The sequence below is a fragment of the Rutilus rutilus genome (genome assembly GCF_951802725.1).
Source record: "Rutilus rutilus genome assembly, chromosome: 4".
Classification (NCBI taxonomy): domain Eukaryota; kingdom Metazoa; phylum Chordata; class Actinopteri; order Cypriniformes; family Leuciscidae; genus Rutilus; species Rutilus rutilus.
The window spans coordinates 29,866,345-29,887,417 of record NC_140212.1 but is presented as its reverse complement, the minus strand read 5'-3'; the positions used below and the strand labels follow the sequence as shown (position 1 = coordinate 29,887,417).

Genomic DNA, 21,073 nt, shown 5'->3' with positions numbered 1-21,073 from the left:
AGTGTATGTGGATCACAGTGCAGGAACTCTGTCCTTCTACAGCGTCTAACACAATGAGCCTCATCCACACAGTCCAGACCACATTCACTCAACCGCTCTATCCTGGGTTTACTGTTTCTACTGGATCATCAGTGAAACTGTGTTGATGAATGAGAACAGACTGTAGAGAGATTCTACCCATAATGCTTTGAGCTGCATGATAAATCAGTAATAATGAGATGTTATAGTCTCTTATTTTCTCTTCATTACATTAATACTACAGCTGAACTTCTGTCAGAGAAATAACATGTTAGAATAAATGTGTGTAATGAATCCTCATATAGTCAGATCAGTGTGTGTTTGTGAGTCATGATGAGTGACGGTGTGTATCTGTGCTTTTCCCAAAATTGTTGATGGAAATCAGTCAATCAGTTCTTACTGTAGTGTCACATAAATCATTTTAATATTACTGTTAAAATGACCTTCCAACTGAAATGATCACACACAGGATTAATTCAAATGTATCATTCAATAAAAATGTTATTTGTTGTTAAATGTCAGTTTATTAATAAATGTGAAATATATAAACCTAAATCACCATCACCACCCGACAGTGACCGAAATCTTTTTTCACAATAAACCGATTGACGATATAGGGAGCGAAATGAGACGCACCTTCTAATGCGTGGACCAGTATTAATGTAGATGAATCATTAAAATGTTACTTTAATAATTAATCATTTTAACATCGCTTGCAAAACTTTTAATTTGTCTGGACGGCTTGCATTGATTTAAATAGTTTAAAACGTTTAAAAATGACAAACCTTTGTTCAGCCAAATCATAACAGAGGCAGGAGTGCGGCGCAGTCTTATGATGTCTAAAACTAAAATAAAAACCCTACGGATTAAGATTGGGATGTCATTAAAGTCCCTGTGCATGTAAAGGCAGGTGTCCGAAAACTTTTGGCAATATAGTGTATATTGAATGATGGAGAAAGCTCTCTCTTATTATGCTATGTTAGCCACTTGACAAAATAGTGCTGTCTCTGAGGCATGGTAAAAACATTACTTGCGGTGAATCAAGAAAACAAGCGATTCAAACAATAAACTGAGGGGGTGTTGCGCTGTATAACAATGATTATTTTTCTGTTGATAAATGTATATCCACAGTTGCTCGCCTGTCTGATAAAATACATACTATATTAAAGCGTCATCGGTGTTTCCATGGTTTCTACGAAAATCAAGGGTAGCACGGACATTACGTCATTGACAAGGCGACACAATGACACGGTCCGTAACACTGGCTAAAATAGCAGATTTCCCTGGATTTAAACATTGTTAGAAATGTTTGGAATATTGTACACACATTTTTGTTTTTGTTTTTGTCGGCTTTCTGTGCTCGAGTGTGTGTGTGTGTCACACGGACAGGAGATTTACAGCCGAGCGCCAGTAGTAACACACTGCGTTTCTTTTCTGTCTTATCCAGTGTTGGGGGTAACTCATTTTAAGTAACTTGAGTTACGCAATCAGATTACTTTTTCAAGTAACTAGTAAAGTAACACATTACTTTTAAAATTTACAACAAATTATCTGAGTTACTTTTTCAAATAAGTAACACAAGATACTTTTTTTCCCATTTATTGACTGACAGCTCTCGTCCCCATGTTGAGATAAATCGAAGTGCAGAGGCGTTGTGTAAACATGATGGTTATTGTAGTTCTAGACTATCAAGTATCTCACTTGCACACAAAAAAGATTCAATATTCCTCAAAATGATTAAAATTAGTGAAATGCAGAATCACTATGCAAACCTCCAATAACTAAATATGTTAAAAAAAAAAAAAAAAAAAATGTTCTTGCTTCTGACCTCTGGTGATTCAGTTAAGCCATAAGCAAAAAAAAACCACTATAGATTTCTTTGTTTTTGTTGGTAAAGTAAGTTTTAAAAAAAAATTCTCCTGCATCCTATTCTTCTGTTATCCAGAACAGCAGCACAGGTTTGTTTGAACAGCACCCTCTACTGTACATGCGTGAATTTGCATTTCCTGAGGCTTATTATATCATTTTTGGTGTGAAAGGGTCTTTACATTTGCCCAAAAATACTTTTTTGTTATAAAAAAACAAGCCCAGCCCAGGTGAAAAAAAGTAACTTAACTTACTTTTATAAAAAAAGTAACTAAGTAACACAATTGGTTACTTTTTAAGGGAGTAACATAATATTGTAATGCATTACTTTTCAAAGTAACTTTCCCCAACACTGGTCTTATCACATGTGAAAGGTTTAAAAGCATTTGCTTGAATAAGAGCGTGACCATTTAATGTTATTTTAGTCAAAAGATGATGCGAAAAAACAGATACTGTGTTAAATATTTTTAGTGCATTAAACTGAAAAAAATATATATATTTTGCAGATTTTGACAGCACTAATACATAATCACTAATTCTTAAGATAAGGGACAAAACGTGTTTTAGAAGTTAGTTATTATTTAATATACTTTGTTGACAAAGGTCTCAGCTAATTAACCATGTAACAGGTTTTTCTGAAAATGTTTTCTTTTAAAGATTTACATTTATTCACTCTATAGCTTTATTTGTGTCAACTTCGTCAGACACATTAAAAAGCATGCTATTATAATTTGATTCATACAACAACAGCTTAAAGTCTTTATGTATTACTGGTGTTTTAGTAAAGGAGCTAAGTGAAAAAATATATTCTCTACTTTTTTTTTTCCTGGGTTAGGGTTATTAACAATCCAGTTCCTAAATTCCAATAGGTGCAATAGGTGATCTGGGAAATGCTAACTTTAGCCTGCTAGCATTAAAGCATACGATCCTACCCTCCCATCAAATCGCCATCCAAAGCCACGTCTCCCTGAAAGAGGCGTACGCCACTTCCGACGCATAAGTTGTGATTTATAAAAACAAACTTGACGGGAAAATTTGCGCACCTGCACGCAAACTCTGACCCATGCGTACGAACGTTTTGGAGATGGAGCAGTTTGGCGACACCGATGGTGAGCTGGAGTTAAGTGTCTTTTTGGTCACTTAAAATTAAACATATACAGAAAGATAATACAAATATAATTTCACTCACCAAGCCTGTCACTTGAAGCAAATATCCATCTCTTCTTAAATGCCCGCGCCAGCGAGCGCGTTGGGCCGTTTAGTGAAACTGACGCAAATAACAGTTTAAATAAATAAAATAATGACTATGTTTTACTTCTGATATAAACATTTAGATTAAATATTCCATTCAAATGAATGGAGTTATACACTTAAACATGAAATCATTACTGAGAAGTTACAACATTTTTTATATTCAATCAACAGAAATATTTGTTGTGGATGCGATGCTTTTGAACACTTTTCCTGTGGCGTGCTGTTTTAATGTTTTAACCACAGAGATAATTGCTTATCATGATAATACCAGATTGTCAGATTGTCAATTAAAAATACAATTCGCCCAGTGGAAAAGATTGGGAAAAACTTTTTCTGAAATGTATTTTACACTATTTGATTTATATAGGCTATTCAAAAACAAGGCAAGGATAGGCAACTACATGATTTTTATTAATGTAATGTGTCTTGTACGGTTAAACGTTATCACGTGGATGAATAATCATATGCAAATGATATGCAGATAAGGATCTGCATAGTAAAACTAGGCGTTGTAAACTCCATATATGGTTATTTCGGGGAGGAGACGCATGTGGGCACAATCTATCGCTGACTGGGATTTATAAAGTGAATTCTGCGCAGGTTCTGGCGTACGAACGGTTTTATAAGTCTGAATATTTTTTTGCGCACGCCATTTTTGGCTTTCGGGCGCACATACACTTTTAGTAAGATTTCTACGCACAGTTTTATAAATGAGACCCCAGAAGCGAGACGACCAGAGACAACGTTATTGCATCATGTGTCATTCACCGGTGAGAAAACTTTACAGTAGTGAGTAACAGTACTACAATAACAGACACAAACAACTTTTTAAAAACGTAATTAGATGAAGAAAGGTTTCGGTTGTGTAGCTACCAAAACTTGCATTATTTAATTCATCTTTAGTTTATGTCCTTTTATGTACAATCTTTCATTCATATTGTGGCATTTCATAGTAAACTTTTATTTTTTATTTTTGAGGTGTCAATATACAGAATGGAGCGACGTCACTATACAACTGAAATTGTTCAATATTTGACTATAGAAAAGAGAAAGACAATAAAAAACCTAAAGTCAAATTATAATGAATATAAGAATGCAAATAAAATAAGTATTCAAGGTGGACGATCAGATTTGGTTGCAGTGTGAACATAGATACACAGATTTCACAGATACATATTTTAAAGGTTTTCTTTAATGAAACTCATTCCACACTATTGACATTTAAAACAGTTTCTCTCGAGTGAATCCTCATGTGCATATTAAGGTTTACTTTAATACTGAAACTTTTTCCACATTGACCACATACGAATGGCTTCTCTCCTGTGTGACTTCGCATGTGGGTCATAAGGTTTCCTTGTTGCGAGAAGCTCTTCCCACACAGTTTGCAGGTGTAAGGCTTCTCTCCAGTGTGAATTCTTATGTGGGAATTAAGTGTTTCTTTACGTTTGAAACCATTTCCACACTGAGCACATACAAACGGCTTTTCTCCAGTGTGAATTCTCATGTGATTCTCAAGACTATCTTTTCGTAAGAAGGTCTTCTCGCACAGTGTGCAGGTGTAAGGCTTCTCTCCAGTGTGAGTTTTCATGTGGAAATCAAGGGTTTGTTTATGTGTAAAACACTTCTCACACAGCTTGCAGGTGTAAGGCTTCTCTCTAGTGTGAACTCTCGTGTGGACTTTAAGGCCTTGTTTTTCAGTGAAACCTTTTCCACACTGTTTGCACTTGTAAGGCTTCTCTCTAGCGTGAATTCTCATGTGGACTTTAAGGCTTCCTTTTTGAGTGAAACTTTGTCCACATTGTTGGCAGGAGTAAGGCTTCTCTCCAGTGTGAATTCTCATGTGGATGTCAATGTATCCATGTTTACTAAAACTCTTTCCACACTGAGGGCATTTGACATTACTTTTAGCTCCTGTCTTTTGACCTCTTTTTCGTGAGGAAGCCTTTTCAATCCCTGAGCAACTAAAAGATTTTTCTCCATTTATGAAATCCCAATGTTTGTCATACTGATCTTTCTCTTCCATTTCATCCAGTTCTTCGCTCTCTTCTTTCAGCTGCATCAGGTCTAAGGCAAAAAAAAAAAAAAAAAGAGAAATACAAGTTCACCTGAGTTTCATACAGGGGTTCCCAACCACGTTCCTATTAGAAAAATAGTGTACTCTCAACTGTTCAGTTTTGCAGAGAAACTTCAAGAATTTCTGAATTCTTTCAGAATTTCTGGGGGGGGGGGGGGGGGTTATCTCACCTAAATTTTTACTTACTCATTGTATGTGTTTTTACAATGGGGTAATGTTGTTGCTTAAGTTTTAGTTTAAGGTTACACAACACAAGGAAGCTTGATTTCAAACTTTGAAATAAATTGAAAAACAACTAATACAACTAACACCTCCGGCTCTTAGCAGTGTTGCTTTCGTCAACGAAAATTATGACGAAATATTGTCGTCAACGAACCGTTATCACCTGACGAAAACGAGACGTGACGAGACGTAAATGCTGGTCATGTGACGATGACTAAAATACATGTATAATGCAATATCATTGACGAATAAAAACGAGACTAAATGTGATTTACAAAATAAAAACTATGCTAAAATGTTTCTTCATTTTCGTTGACCAAAACGAGACGAGACGAAATGTTATAACGTCACGACGAATGAAAGAGTTGTGCGTGAACCCAGCTTTGTCGGCTTTAAATTCTGGTTTGCGATCTGGTCACCGTACCCGACCCGATTATCAGCGAATTTAACAATATTACTCCATTAGTTATTCCATTAAAATGTCTCATTGATAGATTTGACACATTCATAATCATTACTTTTGCCGGTTCTTTGTGACAGCTGTTATGTGCGTTATTGGCAGTGTCTCTGGTTACATGAACGCGTCACCGCATCAGCACCAGAACATGGAGATTTTATTTTAGAGAATAATCGCACAACCTATTCGATATCCTATAATCAAATAAACTAATCGAATATCCAAAAATCGTGACTCATCCCTGCATGGAATCTCTTGTTTCTTTTCCCAAATCTTCACTCACGTCTCACCCATTTTCTAAAGGGATTATAAACGTGTCTTCATTGGTTTGCTTTTAATTAGGCTATTATATTCGTATTCTTTACTGTGGTAATTAGAAAAACACTGTAGGACAGATAGGCTACATTTGTACTTGCATGTCAAATTCTTTTTAACACAGTTTGTGCTTGTTATTTTAGACATAGGGTGCGTCAAGTTTAGTTGTAAAGCGCGTTTCACACACGCGGGTGATTTTTTGTTTCACTTTCTCTGGCAGCGCGATCTCAAACATAGCCTAAATATTTCGCCCTTGTGGAGAATAAAATTCGCTCTTCAGACCAATTTACATCAAGTAGAAAACACGAAGATATCATAAAGAGATCGATGGTCTCTTTCCTGCTCGTGTCCCACATCCCTCTCAAAGCGCAGAGTGGTAGGCTATATCACGCATCTTTGTGTGGAAATATAAAACGAGTTTTTATTTTTTTAAATAACCCCCCAACCACCGCCGGTAGTTGGTCCATTACCGCGGTGGTAAAAAAAAACTGCCACCGTCACAGCCCTATACTAAATATAATAAGATAACCTTGTTTGAAATTCTATATTGACTGGGTTACATAGAATTACATTACTAAAAAGAAACTAAAATACAATTTTCAATGACTAAAACTAGACTATAATGTCATCAGTTTTCGTCGACTAAAACTAGACTAAAATGTCATCAGTTTTCGTCGACTAAAACTTGATTAGACTAAAAAGAGTATGAACGTGACTAAAACTAATAAAAACTAAAATGAAAGCTTGACACAAAGACTAGACTAAAACTAAAATTAAAACAGGCCGCCAAAAACAACACTAGCTCTTAGTGCACTGTGTTTCTGTCCGGAGCATCAGTGAATGTTTGAACCTTTGTTTAATATTTGTGTTTGAGTAAATGATAAATCACGCTTGACATTTGTGCTAGCTACTGTGTACAGGCTACCATACAGAATTTATCAAAGAATTTGTTAGAACTGTTAGAATTAGTTTGTTAGAATTAGTTAGAACTGGCTGCAGATAAAATCCTAATTGTTGGTGATTTTATTACTTGGTATATACAGGAATCATGGAGTTAAATTTAATACCTTTTAAGACCTTTTTTAAGACCCTTTCCATTCAAGTTTTAACCGGTACGTCGGCGACACCTTACATTTACTATACTGATTGTAAGATAGCACAACTAAACGGTCTTCGTTTGTGATAACTCCTTATCAATGCAACATAATTCAGAAAGGTGGGAATGAAGTACAAGAGAATTAACTGAGTGACTAACCAAATGCAAGGTTTATTTGAAAGAGAAACCAGAAACCAGATTAGACCAATAAACAAAACAATTGAAAAAAAACTTATAGCAGTGGTTCTCAAAGTGTGGGGCGCGCCCTGGACATAAAAAAAAACACACAAAAAACACTGCCAAATGACGTAGCAGGGGGGCGCGGGAGATAAAAAAAAAAAACCTGGCAAGTTAAATGACGTCGCATGGAAGATGGATCGGTTTATAAAAGGCAAGAGGAAAGCAGTAGATGAGGTCTCACAGACATCACAGGCAGGTGCTGGTCATTCTAAAGCTAAATGCCGAAAATATGATGAGGCATATCTTGCTCTCGGCTTCACTGTTAATGTGGTTGGTGAGGAGGAGAGGGCTATGTGTGTACTATTGGCGCTTTTCCACTGCATGGTACGGTACGGCTCGGTTCGGTACGGCACGCTTTGGCGCTTTTCCACTGCATGGTACGGTACGGCTCGGCTCGGTACGGCACGCTTATGGCGCATTTCCACTGCATGGTACGGTACGGTACGGCTCGCTTCGGCTCGCTTTAAATGGTACCACCTCTGTTGAGGTTCCAAGCGTACCGTACCGGTACTAAAATGTGACGTGAAAACACTGAAGATCACTGATTGGTCAGACAGAATCGTCACTACCAGTGTCATTGTATTTGCGACACGAGACCATGCACGAGACAAACCCGCTAGATTTAAATAGCCAGTAGACAACAGCCAACGCTGTAGTGTCTTGCAGTTAAAAAGTTTCTTGTAAACTGTTTCTTGCAGTCAGGGGCGGCGCCGGATAATTTTTAACGCATGTGCTGAGGGCACACACACACATATGTGTGTGTATATATATATATATATATATATATATATATATATATATATATATATATATATATATATATATATATATATATATATAATTAATAAATGAGAAAAAATTGGCCACAAAATATTTAATATTCAATTATTTTAATGATCACAATTAAAGTTTTAATTTTATTAAATTGAACAAGCGCAAAATTCAGCATTCAATCAAATATTCAAAAAGACTTAATAATAATGTTATTTCTCTCTATAGGCGCGTTTACTACGAATATGGCGATCGTCAACTTCATCTTTGCCAGACACTGACAGAAAACACTATTTTATAAATAAAAATCAGTGCACGCGTCCCGGATTTACAAACGCACATCTTGCTTGTTGCACGCACATTATGTCGAAATAACGAGATATTATGTTGAAATAACATTATTATTATTAAGTCTTTTTGAATATTTGATTGAATGCTGAATTTTGCGCTTGTTCAATTTAATAAAATTAGGCCTATATATAGCCTATATATAGCCTACTATTAATAAATGAGCAAAAATTGGCCACAAATTATTTAATATTCAATTATTTTAATGATCACAATTAAAGTTTTAATTCTATTAAAACGCGTGCACTGATTTTTATTTATAAAATAGTGTTTTCTGTCAGTGTCTGTGCATGACAAAGATGAAGTTGACGATCGCCATATTCGTAGTAAACGCGCCTATAGAGAGAAATGCACATAATGGATTACATAAGAGAGTAGCCTATTTCTTTTTGTTTTGAATTATTTCGTTTAAAGACATTTCAAGCTTTGTGTATTTGAGGATGAGATGCGCTCCAGTTAACGTACAATGCAAGTGACCGCTCGGGCGCCTCAATGGTTAAATTGTCTATTTTGCATCTTATTCAATCCAGGCAATTGGAGGCATTGTTTGATGAAAAAAATATTACAATTAAGATACAATTTATACAAAACGAAATTCACTTTAAAGAAAACAAAGTGAACAAAACTTAATGAAGTGGTCAAAATTATGTCTGACTCGCTCCATGTCTCTCTACTCGTCTCGTGCTGTTCACTTTTCATAATCAACATAGGCAGATGGAAAATAATAACTTAACATTAAATGCGCTTTTTTAATGGCAGTAGTTTAAAACAGTAGGCTACATTAGGCCTAGACTCTCTATTTGTAAAGATTGCTGCACATTCATTTAATTCTGAATTTTGCACACACAAGTTGAAAGGCATTTGTTCAAATCAAGTTCACGGATAATTGTGCGTGCATTTATTAATCATTATGATACTAAAATCATAAAGTAGGCTATGCTATGTACAAAAAATCAGATGAGCCCAGAATATGAACGCAACGTTTAATTACACGTTAAGAATTTTCCTTCCATATAGTAAACCATTATAAGAACGTTTAATTTAATTTAAAAACATCCACAACATGCCGAGAATCAAGAGCACCATCCCCTGTGTTGTGCGTTTGAAATGTGGCGCGTTTACGATGATGTCATGGTAGTAGAGGCGGCAACTATAACGATCAGTCCCACCCATTTTGAAGCGGTACTAACTGCAATGGAAAAGCAACCGAGCTAAAGCGAACCGAACCGTGCCGTACCGAGTCGAGTCGTACCACGCAGTGGAAAAGCGAAGCGAGCCGAACCGTTCCGTGCCGAGTCGAACCGTACCGAGCCGAACCGTGCCGTACCATGCAGTGGAAAAGCGCCATATGTCTTAAAACGCTGGCAGCAGACAGCATGAAACCTACCAAACTAAGAAGACACATTGAGACGGTACATCCGAATTATGTTCACAAGCCAACTGAGTTTTTTAAAAGAAAACTTGATCAGTGTCGTGGGCAGCAAAGTCATTTTGCAAAAGCCACTTCAGCAACAGCGAAAGCGCAACTGGCTTCGTACAAAATTGCGTATCGCATTGCACAATGCAAGAAACCACACACGATTGCAGAAGAATTGATTATTCCTGCTGGCATAGATATAGTGTCAGTTATGCTTGATGAGGCAAGTGTCACGAAATTAAAGACTATCCCAGTGTCTAATGACACAATATCAAGACGAATTTCTGATATTGCAAATGACGTGGAGGAACAGCTCATTGAGAAAATAAAAAGGAAACGCTTTGCGCTCCAAGTTGACGAGGCCACTGACAGTTCCAAGGACAGCTTGTTAATAGCGTATGTGTGCTTCGTTGATAAACTCGCTGACTGAAGATATACTGTTTTGCAAGTACATCCCAAACAGAGCAACGGCTGATTAACTTTTCAAGATTATAGATTTGTACTTGACAGAGGCAGGCATTAAATGGAAGGACTGCTTGGGAATTTGCACGGACGGCGCACAGAGCATGGCTGGGAAACGTGTAGGATTGCAGGCACTCATCAAGAGAGTCGCACCTAAAGCAAAGTGGACTCACTGCTTTATACATCGAGAAGCACTCGCATCACGGCAGTTAAGTCCTGCGTTAAATGATGTTTTGTCTGACGTTGTTACTGCGGTCAATTACATCAAAACAAGACCGCTGAAATCCCGACTGTTTTCCACGCTCTGTCAGGAGATGTAGAATAAACTACATAGAATCCCACTATTCACTGACGCAATGATTAAATGCAGGCAAACTTTAGCATACAACCGCTTTGGACAAATATACATAACGAAAAGATGATACACAATTTAATACCTTGGAAAATGGCATTTTTAATACTTTTTAAGGGCCTCAATTTTCTGTAAATTGATTTATCAACTTTTAATACTTTTTAAGACCCCGCGGACACCCTGTAATATACATGTAGATAATGAAAAAGATGCATTGGGACTGGCATTTAAAGACATTCTGAACTCTATTGGAGTTAGACAACACGTGTCAGGACCTACTTATTCTCGTAATCATACTCTAGATCTAATATCATCACATGGAATCAATGTTGATGCCGTTGAAATTCTACAGCAGAGCGATGACATCTCAGATCATTATCTAGTCTCGTGTAAACTTCATTTAGCCAAGGCTGCAAAGCCGACTCTGTGTTACAAATATGTTAGATTTATCACTTCTGCCACTAAAGATCGCTTTATTAATAATCTTCCTGATCAGTTTCATCATCTCAGCATCCCAGATAGCTTAGAAGAACTCGATATTGCGACAGAAACTTTTAACTCACTTTTCCAGCACTTTAGACACAGTTGCTCCTTTGCGCTTAAAGAAGACGAAAGAAAATAGTCCAATGTCGTGGTACAATGAGCACACTCTTAAGAGAGCAGCCAGAAAAATTGAGCGCAACTGGAAGAAAACAAAACTAGTGTTTTTCGGATTTCGCGGAGAGAATGCACAATTACGTACAGAGAGGCCTTAAAAACTGCTAGATCTGCTTATTTTTCAACCCTTTTAGAAGAAAACAAACACAACCCTAGGTATTTATTTAAAACAGTGGCTAAATTAATGAGAAATAAAGCTTCAAGCCCAGAAGTTTCCAATAGGGATGTGCACGAATATTCGAATTTTCGAATATTCGATCTGTAATTATTATTCGAAAAATAAAATACTATTCGAATTTTATCGAATTTATGAAGCCGTAAATACTTTGCGGGTCGTAAATGCAGTGAATCCCTGATAAATCTCAAGCACTAACTCGCAGTTATAATTAAATGCACTGGGTGGCACTGTGGCGTATGTTTAACAAGTTGTTTGTATTTTATCATAATGTCGTCGTCTGCCTCGCGAAGTTTGGAATTACTAGTCGAAAATGAGGTTACTAAATGATTTTACAAAATGGAATTACTTTTGATCAAATTAATTAATTAATCTGGAGTTAAAATATCATCACCACAATGAGAAATCACATGAAATCCAAACAGCAGTCGACTGAGGAAAGACAGCTGTCTATCACTGCATCACGACTGCAGGTAAGCGCAGCTGTAGTGCGACTGATCCGAGATGATAACTTATCTAATAGTAAAATGATTTTGAGGTATATTCTTCCTTTAAGTTTTCTTTGAGAGAGAGGTTTAAGAACAGAAAAGGTGCTGTTAGAAACTTAGAACTAGAACACCGTCATCTTTGTTTCTCTGAAACGTCTGTCAGCGCAGCGCGTTTTCTCACTCGAGCATAAATTGCTCGTGGCGTCCCTCCATGTGGATATTATTGTTTTTCTTTGCAACATAAACGTGAAACAATATAAACACGATAATCATATGCTGACTCGAGTGTATGTGTACGTTCTGTACGATAACTGGCGCAATCTGCTACTCTGCTTTATTAGGCGTTTTTTTCCGTTCGCGCTGCTTGAGCTTATAATTTTGTTCTTATATTTTTTTGTTTACACATAGGCCTACTGTTTAATGTTTTCAATTAAAAGAAAACTTTAACACATGTTGTAAGCTTGTTGTGTATATTGCCTAATCGTAAGCTTCTTCAGAAATGGTGACAAAACGTAAAAAAAAAAAAAAAAATACCTTAAAAAATAACGTATTTTTCGTTAAACGTCATTTAAATAAACGAATATTCGAATATTCGAATTTTATGAGCCCGAATATTCGAATGCAGTATTTTTGAAAAATGCCCATCCCTAGTTTCCAAGCAGCACAGCAGTAATGACTTTATGAACTTCTTTACTTATAAGACTGATAATATCAGGGAGAAAATTATAACTATGCACCCGTCTACTACAGTATCGCATCAGACAGTGCATTGTCTCCCAAAGGAAAAATTCGATTCATTCATTGCTATAGACCTTATGCGCCAGAGAAACAAGCGCGCAGCCATCTTAAGAATATTGTCTTTGGACTTCCGTTTTTGCGGTTGCTCTGTATTAGCCCTGTTCTGTCAACACTGGATTAAACATCGTATAAATTTTTTAATATTGCTGATTACTTACAGAGCACTAAATGGTTTAGCTCCGCAGTACTTGAGCGATCTCTTAACGCATTATAGTCCTTCACATCTATTGCAATCTCAAAATTCTGGCCAGTTGATAATTCCTAGAATATCAAAATCGACTGCTGGCGGTAGATCCTTCTCCTATTTAGCACCAAAACTCTGGAACAGTCTTCCTAACATTGTCCGGGAAGCAGACACACTCTGTCAGTTCAAAGCTAGACTAAAAACACATTAGCAAACATAAACACTAGCATTCACATAACGCTAATATTAGTCCCTCTGTTTATCTCTAGGTTTATCGCAGTTTGCCTGATCCAGGCCATATCCAGATCTGATGAAGGACCTGCGCCTGGATACGACGACAACGCAGTCCTGAAGTGTCAACCAGTGTCTCCTCTGTGAAGGCCTCCTTTCCCTTCCCTTCTCCTGTACAGATAAAACGTTATAAAAATTATTCCAGTTCACATGGATTAGAGGTCTGCAAGCCCGTCGGGATGGGGCCCGACAAGCTAAGCCCATTCGGGCCGGGCTTTTTATTACAGATCGGGCTAGGGTCGGACTCAGGCTTATTTAGCTTCTCTCCATTCATTGTGCCCATAATATACGTGCAGAGCACACATCACATAGTGTGTATGAAATATTGTTACAATAAATGTATCACCTTTACTTAAACTAGATTGGTTTGTGTGTGAGATGTTTTCCAGTACGCGTTCAATATTTTAATGTTGCACGCCTTATTCCCTCTAGACTAAAAGGGTTTGTAACATATTGATTATATTATAAATATTATACATCGCCTAAGAAAGCAACACAAACGCAACACGCATATACACGCACGCGTCACTCACGTGCATTAACAGGTGACACTGACAGTTGACCATGCAGAGCATCAAGAAGTTGGAGCGTGGGGAGTTAATAAAAGTTCCGAATGCTTCGGGAAAAGCTGCATTTTGGAAAATGTTTGATTTGATTACGACGACAGACAATAAGCCAATTGGTAATGTGCAGTGCAGAATCTGCAAACATATCCTTACATATGACAGTAAAAAACAGGAACATCTCATCTACAACGGCATGTCGAGCACGGCTGCGCTGCAGCTAGTAACTCTGCTAGCACAAGCAGACAGTTATCAATGTCCGAGTTCTTCTCGAAGCCAGTGCCACCTAATGCCAGATCCCAAGTCATCGACAAGTGTGTGGATTTCTGCTGCGAAGACATACGGCCATTCCAAACGGTGGCTTGCTGAGGATTTAAAAAGTTAACCCAGGAACTAATAAACGTCCGCAAGGAATTGCAGAAGCAGCTTGTGTCAGGTGGTGTGGGTAACAGACCAAGGTTCGAATATTGTTGCTGCATTACGACCTTACCGGCTCTTGGACTGTCAGGACCACATCTGCAACACGGTCCTCCGACATGCCTTGGACATCACTGAGCTGTCAGTAACAGTCCCAGAGGTTGGTGGAACGTTGCTGGCTGTTAAGAAAGTAGTCTGGCAAGCCAGTTATCCAAGACCGTTCTGCAGATGGGAGAAACACGTTACAGCACTGTATTTCTCACGCTCAAGTCTATCAAGGACGTGTATGCTGAACTACATGAAAAGCTGGAGAATCGTGGAGAGGCCCAAAGTATGGCTGATGTGTCCCCAGATGTTCTGGATTTTTCGGTCAGTTTTCTCCACCCCTTCTACGAAGCCCAGCGGGAGTTGGAAGGTGATCAATATCCAACCTTAAACCTTGTTGTGTTGTGGCACGAGAAGCTGAAGCATCATTGCCAGCCAGTAAGCACTGACATGCCTTATCAAGACACCATTCGCGCGCGCCACTTGGAATGGATTGGTAGGAAGGTCCAGATTCAGTCACTCCATAAGCTGGCAATATTCCTGTGGCCAAAATACAACCAGTTGCGGATTTTTTGTGAAACTGAGAGAAATGCCATCCTGCAAGATGCAAAGAGTTGGATCGCAAGCTATCGAGCAACCAGTGGAAATGCGACTGAGGAGCCAGCTAGAGAGGTGACGTCAGATACTCCGCCACCTGCAGCAAAAAAGAGAGCCCTGTCAGACTTTGAATTGGAGTTGGAGAATGTCGCCCAGGGTGATGTCACAGCTGTGGAGGATGAGGACCACATATACCTCAACCTTAACCCCAGCAAGGAATATGACGATCGAGATTTGCTGGGTTGGTGGAGTCAACATGCGAAGGCCATTCCTTTGTTGTCAAGACTTGCCCGTCATGTGTTGAGCACACCTGCAAGCAGCAGTAGCAGCGAACGCGTTTTCAGCACAGCAGGGAGGACGCTGGAGGAGAGGAGGACATCTCTGAAGCCTTCAACAGTGGAGGCTGTTCTTTTTCTTCACAGCACTCGTGAATAAACTGAATGATGACCACCGTACGTGTAGCCTACCCTACACACACAGTTCAACATTATTTCATTAATATTATTTAACATTAGCCAGTTGGCAAAGAGTTATTTTTTGACATCGTTTTGAACATTGTTCTTCACTTCAGTTACTTAAAAGCAAAGAAAGGTAGGCCGTTTATTTACTTTTTTTTTGCGGTTTGATCCCGTAGCGCTATATTCTCCCTTCATGCTTATGCTTCTCTGTAATGGACAGTCTGTCCAATATTTGTGGGCATGATGTTTCAGGCCTATAATAAACGTTTACCTCTTAGTATCGTGTGACGTGTGTGTGTTTGCGTGTAGCAGAGACAGCGTGCATCAGAGAGCGAGCGTGTCAGAGAGAGCTTAAAGTGATATTTATGTTGGTCTCGGGTCGGGTTCGGGCTGAAAAGATTGCAGGCGTTGTCGGGCTGGGGTCGGGTAGGGCTTGAACACCACGGGCCAGGGCCGGGTTAGGGCTGGAGTTTTTGGCCCGTGCAGGGCTCTAACATGGATACGGAGAAGCGACTAAAAATTATGCAGGCCATGCGTCTGTGCACATATATATTCAAATGCGCATTCCTATAGACTAAACACGTAATATGCATGTGTTTTCACGGATTCACATTTTTTAACAGAGATGATAACGTTTTTAAAAAAAAAAGTCAAAACTTGCATTCTTGAGCAAATACTGTTGTCTTGCAGATGAACGGCCAGAACGCATTGAAAGTTTTCTGTTTTCAGTTAAAACAGTGTCGTGTAAGCGGCCCCTAAGTTAATAACTAATGATCTTTGCAAGGGAAGTAAATCAATCAAAAACGTACTTCAACTGGACAATAACTTTATTCTAGAGCTTCTGTAAAGCCAAAACATTATCTGTTACTTTCAGATCTCTGTTATTTCCTATTATCACTGTAAAGCTGATTTGAAACAATATTGTTAAAAGCGCTATATAAGTGAAGGTGACTTGACTCAATCAGTCTTTCATTTGAACTGTTTGTGTCACCAACAAATATTTAAACTGTTTCAAGACATCTATTGTTAGTTTGTTATAAAAGAACTAGCTGTTATAATTGCTCATTAAAAAACCAATGTAAAAAAAAAAACAAAAAAAAATATAATTCATTGCATTTCTTTCTAAATAAACATTTACAGCTGACTCTCCCATTGCCATCCAAATATCAAGTGTTATTATGTTAATGTTAAATATTGATGTTTCCAGGTGTTTTCATTAAAACTGGCTGGAAAAAGGTTTTTTTTTTTTTTTTTAAACAAAACACTAGTTTGATACAGCATTGAAGCTCTTTTGAGATAAGAAGAAAAAAAAAATTGCCTTAAAAGATTGCCTTACTTATGTTTTGAATAATTCAATATTTACTGTTATTATGTTAAGGGATTGTTAATATATGTATTATGGTAATGTGTAAAATGTTTTCACACTTTGGATTGTAGTTACTCTAATGTCGATAGAAATGAATGGTTTTCCTTGTTTCAGTTCAGAAGTAGATATTGGGTTTAATGTTACACACACTCATTTGACATTCTTCAAAAATATCATTCATTTCTGTTGTGCTGGACACTTTAGTAAGGATCAAATGACCGAGTTCAGCTTTAAGAATGAAACCAACCTGTTTGTTCCTCAGTTTCTTCTTGTTTCACTCTGAATGTTTCTTCAATCTTCATTTCTTCACTCTCTTCTTTAATAAACGCCATCTTCATAATAGTAAGTCACTATTTACAATAGTGTCTCAGTTTTTCTGTGTGTTTGGACAATAAGATGAGAATAATTATCAGAAATAACAATAAATCCAAACTAAATCTCTGTGTGTGTCTCAATCAGATCTAGCCTAGTTCAGTGCACTGGTAAGAGTCAGTCAGAGTGAGAGTTAATGGACTTTAAAAAAAGAACAAACACTATACAGACACTAAATATTAAGGCATGTAAATTCTAGAGACTTTCATACAAATTGGTTTGTTACAGTTGTCATTACATGTTTATGTTTTCCTTGCATCTGCACTGTTTTGACCAGCGAATCACTGAATCATTTCGCTAAACATTTGATTCGATTGACTCGGCGTTTCAAACGGTCCATTTCTCCACCACCACTCGCCAGTGACCGAAATCGTGTTTACAATAAACCGATTGACGATATAGCGAGCGAATTGAGACGCACCTTTTCTGTTACTAATGTGTGGACCAGTATTAAATGTAGATAAATCATTAAAATGTTACTTTCAATAACAATTAATAATTTGTACATAGCTTGCTATGAAAAAATATAAATTTGTCTGGATGGCTTGCATCGATTTGAATACATTAAAACGTATAAAAATTACAAACCTTCGTTCAGCCGAATCACAACAGAGGCAGGAGCGCGGCGCAGTTTTTATGACGTCATATCGCCAAACTAAAATAAAAGTCCTGTAGTCCTAAAGCGTGTATGGTGAATTCTTGGTGAAATACCCATTTAAAATGATTGTTGTCCATTATGTGATGGAGAAATTAAAAACTACTAATAAACGAGAATGAGACTACATCTTGGCAGCAGAACGCATTTATATACCAATATTAAAATGCAAAACCGTATTAAAAATAGTGTAGGAGTTCATAGAGAATGTTATACAAGTGAAAACATTGAAGTGTAAATAAGAGTTGGTGTGTTTCTAATATAAAAATATAGGCATATAAAGTACAGTAGAGTCTAAATTACCTGAAAATAGGTAGTACATTTCAACAACAAAAAAATATATAATATAGAAATATAAATGTATGATCAATGTAATTCTATACTAAAAATAAATATATTAATAGAGTTAAAAATTGAGTATTTCACAGATCTTTAATGAGATCGATAGTACCTCAAGTCTCAGATGTCAAGAGTCAAATGAGTTGCTGCCAACCCTGCTGAAAAATCCAGCTAAAACCAGCCTAAACATTTTAACACTATCTTTAATATTTCTGTTTCATATATTTGTGTTTGAGCTGCGTGCGCCAAAGCTAAAGAGCTGAAGGAACACCCATAAACTGAAGCTTTGTTAGATGGTTTTAGCTCAACGGAACACAACCTATATATGATAAATTAGATATTTATACAAAATAAATACAATATTACAACTCATACTTGCACAAAATCATGCACAGATTAACTTGAGCCATTATTAATAGTAATCAACTATTACGTAGTGAAACTCTTGTTGTGGATGCACTCCTCCCATGACAACACGCTGAAACACAGCAACTAAACCCAAAGAATTCACAACGTTTTTAATGTAATAGTCTGCTCATTATAATGTTATGTATATATGACAGTCCCAATCACAGTTATTAATGTTCTGCATTGAAGCTAATGACCATCACATATTGTGCCTTTAATTCGAAATCAAAGCTACAGCTAACACTGTCTGTAAAAGACAGACTTACAATCGGTTAAATGTACTGTTATGTTGATGAAATATATATTTAAAAAAAAAATCTATTTTAGAAAACATGGCTGGTGATGATGTAAAAAGATCCAGCACATTTAGATGGTATAACCTTTTGTACGGACTGTATGCATATCCCACACAGCCTCATTTTTGATTCACTTGGAATTAAAAATGGCATCTACACAGACTAAGGTTGCCAGACTTGCATGCTGAAAGGTTCCACACAAATTGTTAAGATCTCACTGAAATGACTAGATATCTTTGTAGGAAAGAAATACAGCTTCTTATTTTTAATATTGAGATCTTTTTAAAAAAAATGCAGCTCTTATGTGGTAGCCAAAGTGCTTAAAGTAACGTCACAACATTTATAGCTACAAACTGGAATATATTCTTTCTTCTGTAGAACATAAAATATATTTTGAAGAGTGTTTTTTTCTTCATACAATTCAAACACTTTAAAGAGCAGAAGTGTGTCAGGGAAGGAGTGTCCCATGAATAAACATTCTGCAAAGCCTCCCGATACACCCTCCAAGCTGCAGGTTTTGAGATGTAATCTCATTTTTCTATACATTCATTCAAATACTTTATGTAACCATAGCCAATTTAAGTAAAAAGGGTTTTACATTAGTTGATTACCTTTTTAAGTTTTACTAGTTGAAAAGTGACAAATTAATCTTATCTTATCTAAAATGTATCTTTCAAGCCTGCTTCAGTGACTGGCTCAAACAAAGAGAACTCGAAAAAAGAGAGAGAGAGAAGAGGGAGAAGCAAGTGGGGTATTACATATCCCAAAAAATACAAGATGTCATAAAAAAAGAAAAGAAAAATGTAAAGTAAAATGTATCTCTATAATTCTGTTATTCTTCACCTTTACAGTTACTTCTATAGTTTTAAGCATTTTAATCATTTCAATTAATAATTTTGTACATTACTGTTAGCATATCAATGGGTTGTTTTAAGGGGCTGCAATATCAAATAAAAGGAATTTGTTTGAATGGTTGCCTGTGCTCCTGAAGATTATGTAAAGTGTACTTGGAATTGTTTACATTATTTGTCACAACACCCAGTGGCAGGAAAAATAGAGAAGACATAGAGTCAGCCAGCCAGACCAGCTAAGACCAACAATGACCAGCCAGACCAGCTAAGACCAACAATGATCAGCTAATGGCGCTTTTCCACTGCATGGTACGGTACGGCTCGGTTCGGTACGGCACGCTTTGGCGCTTTTCCACTGCATGGTACGGTACGGCTCGGTTCGGTACGGCACGCTTTGGCGCTTTTCCACTGCATGGTACGGTACGGCTCGGTTCGGTACGGCTCACTTATGGCGCATTTCCACTGCATGGTACGGCTCGCTTCGGCTCGCTTTAAATGGTACCACCTCTGTTGAGGTTCCAAGCGTACCGTACCGATACTAAAATGTGACGTGAAAACACTGAAGATCACTGATTGGTCAGACAGAATCGTCACTACCAGTGTCATTGTATTTGCGACACGAGACCATGCACGAGACAAACCCGCTAGATTTAAATAGCCAGTGAGTGTCTTGCAGTTAAAAAGTTTCTTGTAAACTGTTTCTTGCAGTCAGGGGCGGCGCCGGATAATTTTTAACGCATGTGCTGAGGGCACACACACACATATGTGTGTATATATATATATATATATTATTAATAAATGAGCAAAACTTGGCCACAAAATATTTAATATTAAATTATTTTAATGATCACAATTAAAGTTTTAATTTTATTAAATTGATCAATTAAGCGCAAAATTCAGCATTCAATCAAATATTCAAAAAGACTTAATAATAATGTTATTTCTCTCTATAGGCGCGTTTACTACGAATATGGCGATCGTCAACTTCATCTTTGCCAGACACTGACAGAAAACACTATTTTATAAATAAAATCATTGCACGCGTCCCCGGATTTACAAACGCACATCTTGCTTGTTGCACGCACATTATGTCGAAATAACGAGATATTATGTTGAAATAACATTATTATTATTAAGTCTTTTTGAATATTTGATTGAATGCTGAATTTTGCGCTTGTTCAATTTAATAAAATTAGGCTTATATATAGCCTATATATATAT

General features: G+C 37.1%; 1 protein-coding gene across 1 annotated transcript; it reads right to left on the bottom strand.

Moving 5' to 3' along the window:
* Positions 1 to 4,084: 4,084 nt before the first annotated feature.
* LOC311289732 (uncharacterized protein) lies at positions 4,085 to 17,955 on the bottom strand. The gene is made up of 3 exons (XM_084407971.1): positions 17,892 to 17,955; positions 17,179 to 17,307; positions 4,085 to 5,202 (listed from the first exon to the last, which is right to left on the bottom strand). The coding sequence occupies exons 2-3, from the start codon at positions 17,267 to 17,269 to the stop codon at positions 4,340 to 4,342; spliced, it is 954 nt and encodes a 317-aa protein (XP_084264097.1). The 5' UTR covers positions 17,270 to 17,307; positions 17,892 to 17,955; the 3' UTR covers positions 4,085 to 4,339.
* Between the last annotated feature and the right edge of the window lie 3,118 nt (positions 17,956 to 21,073).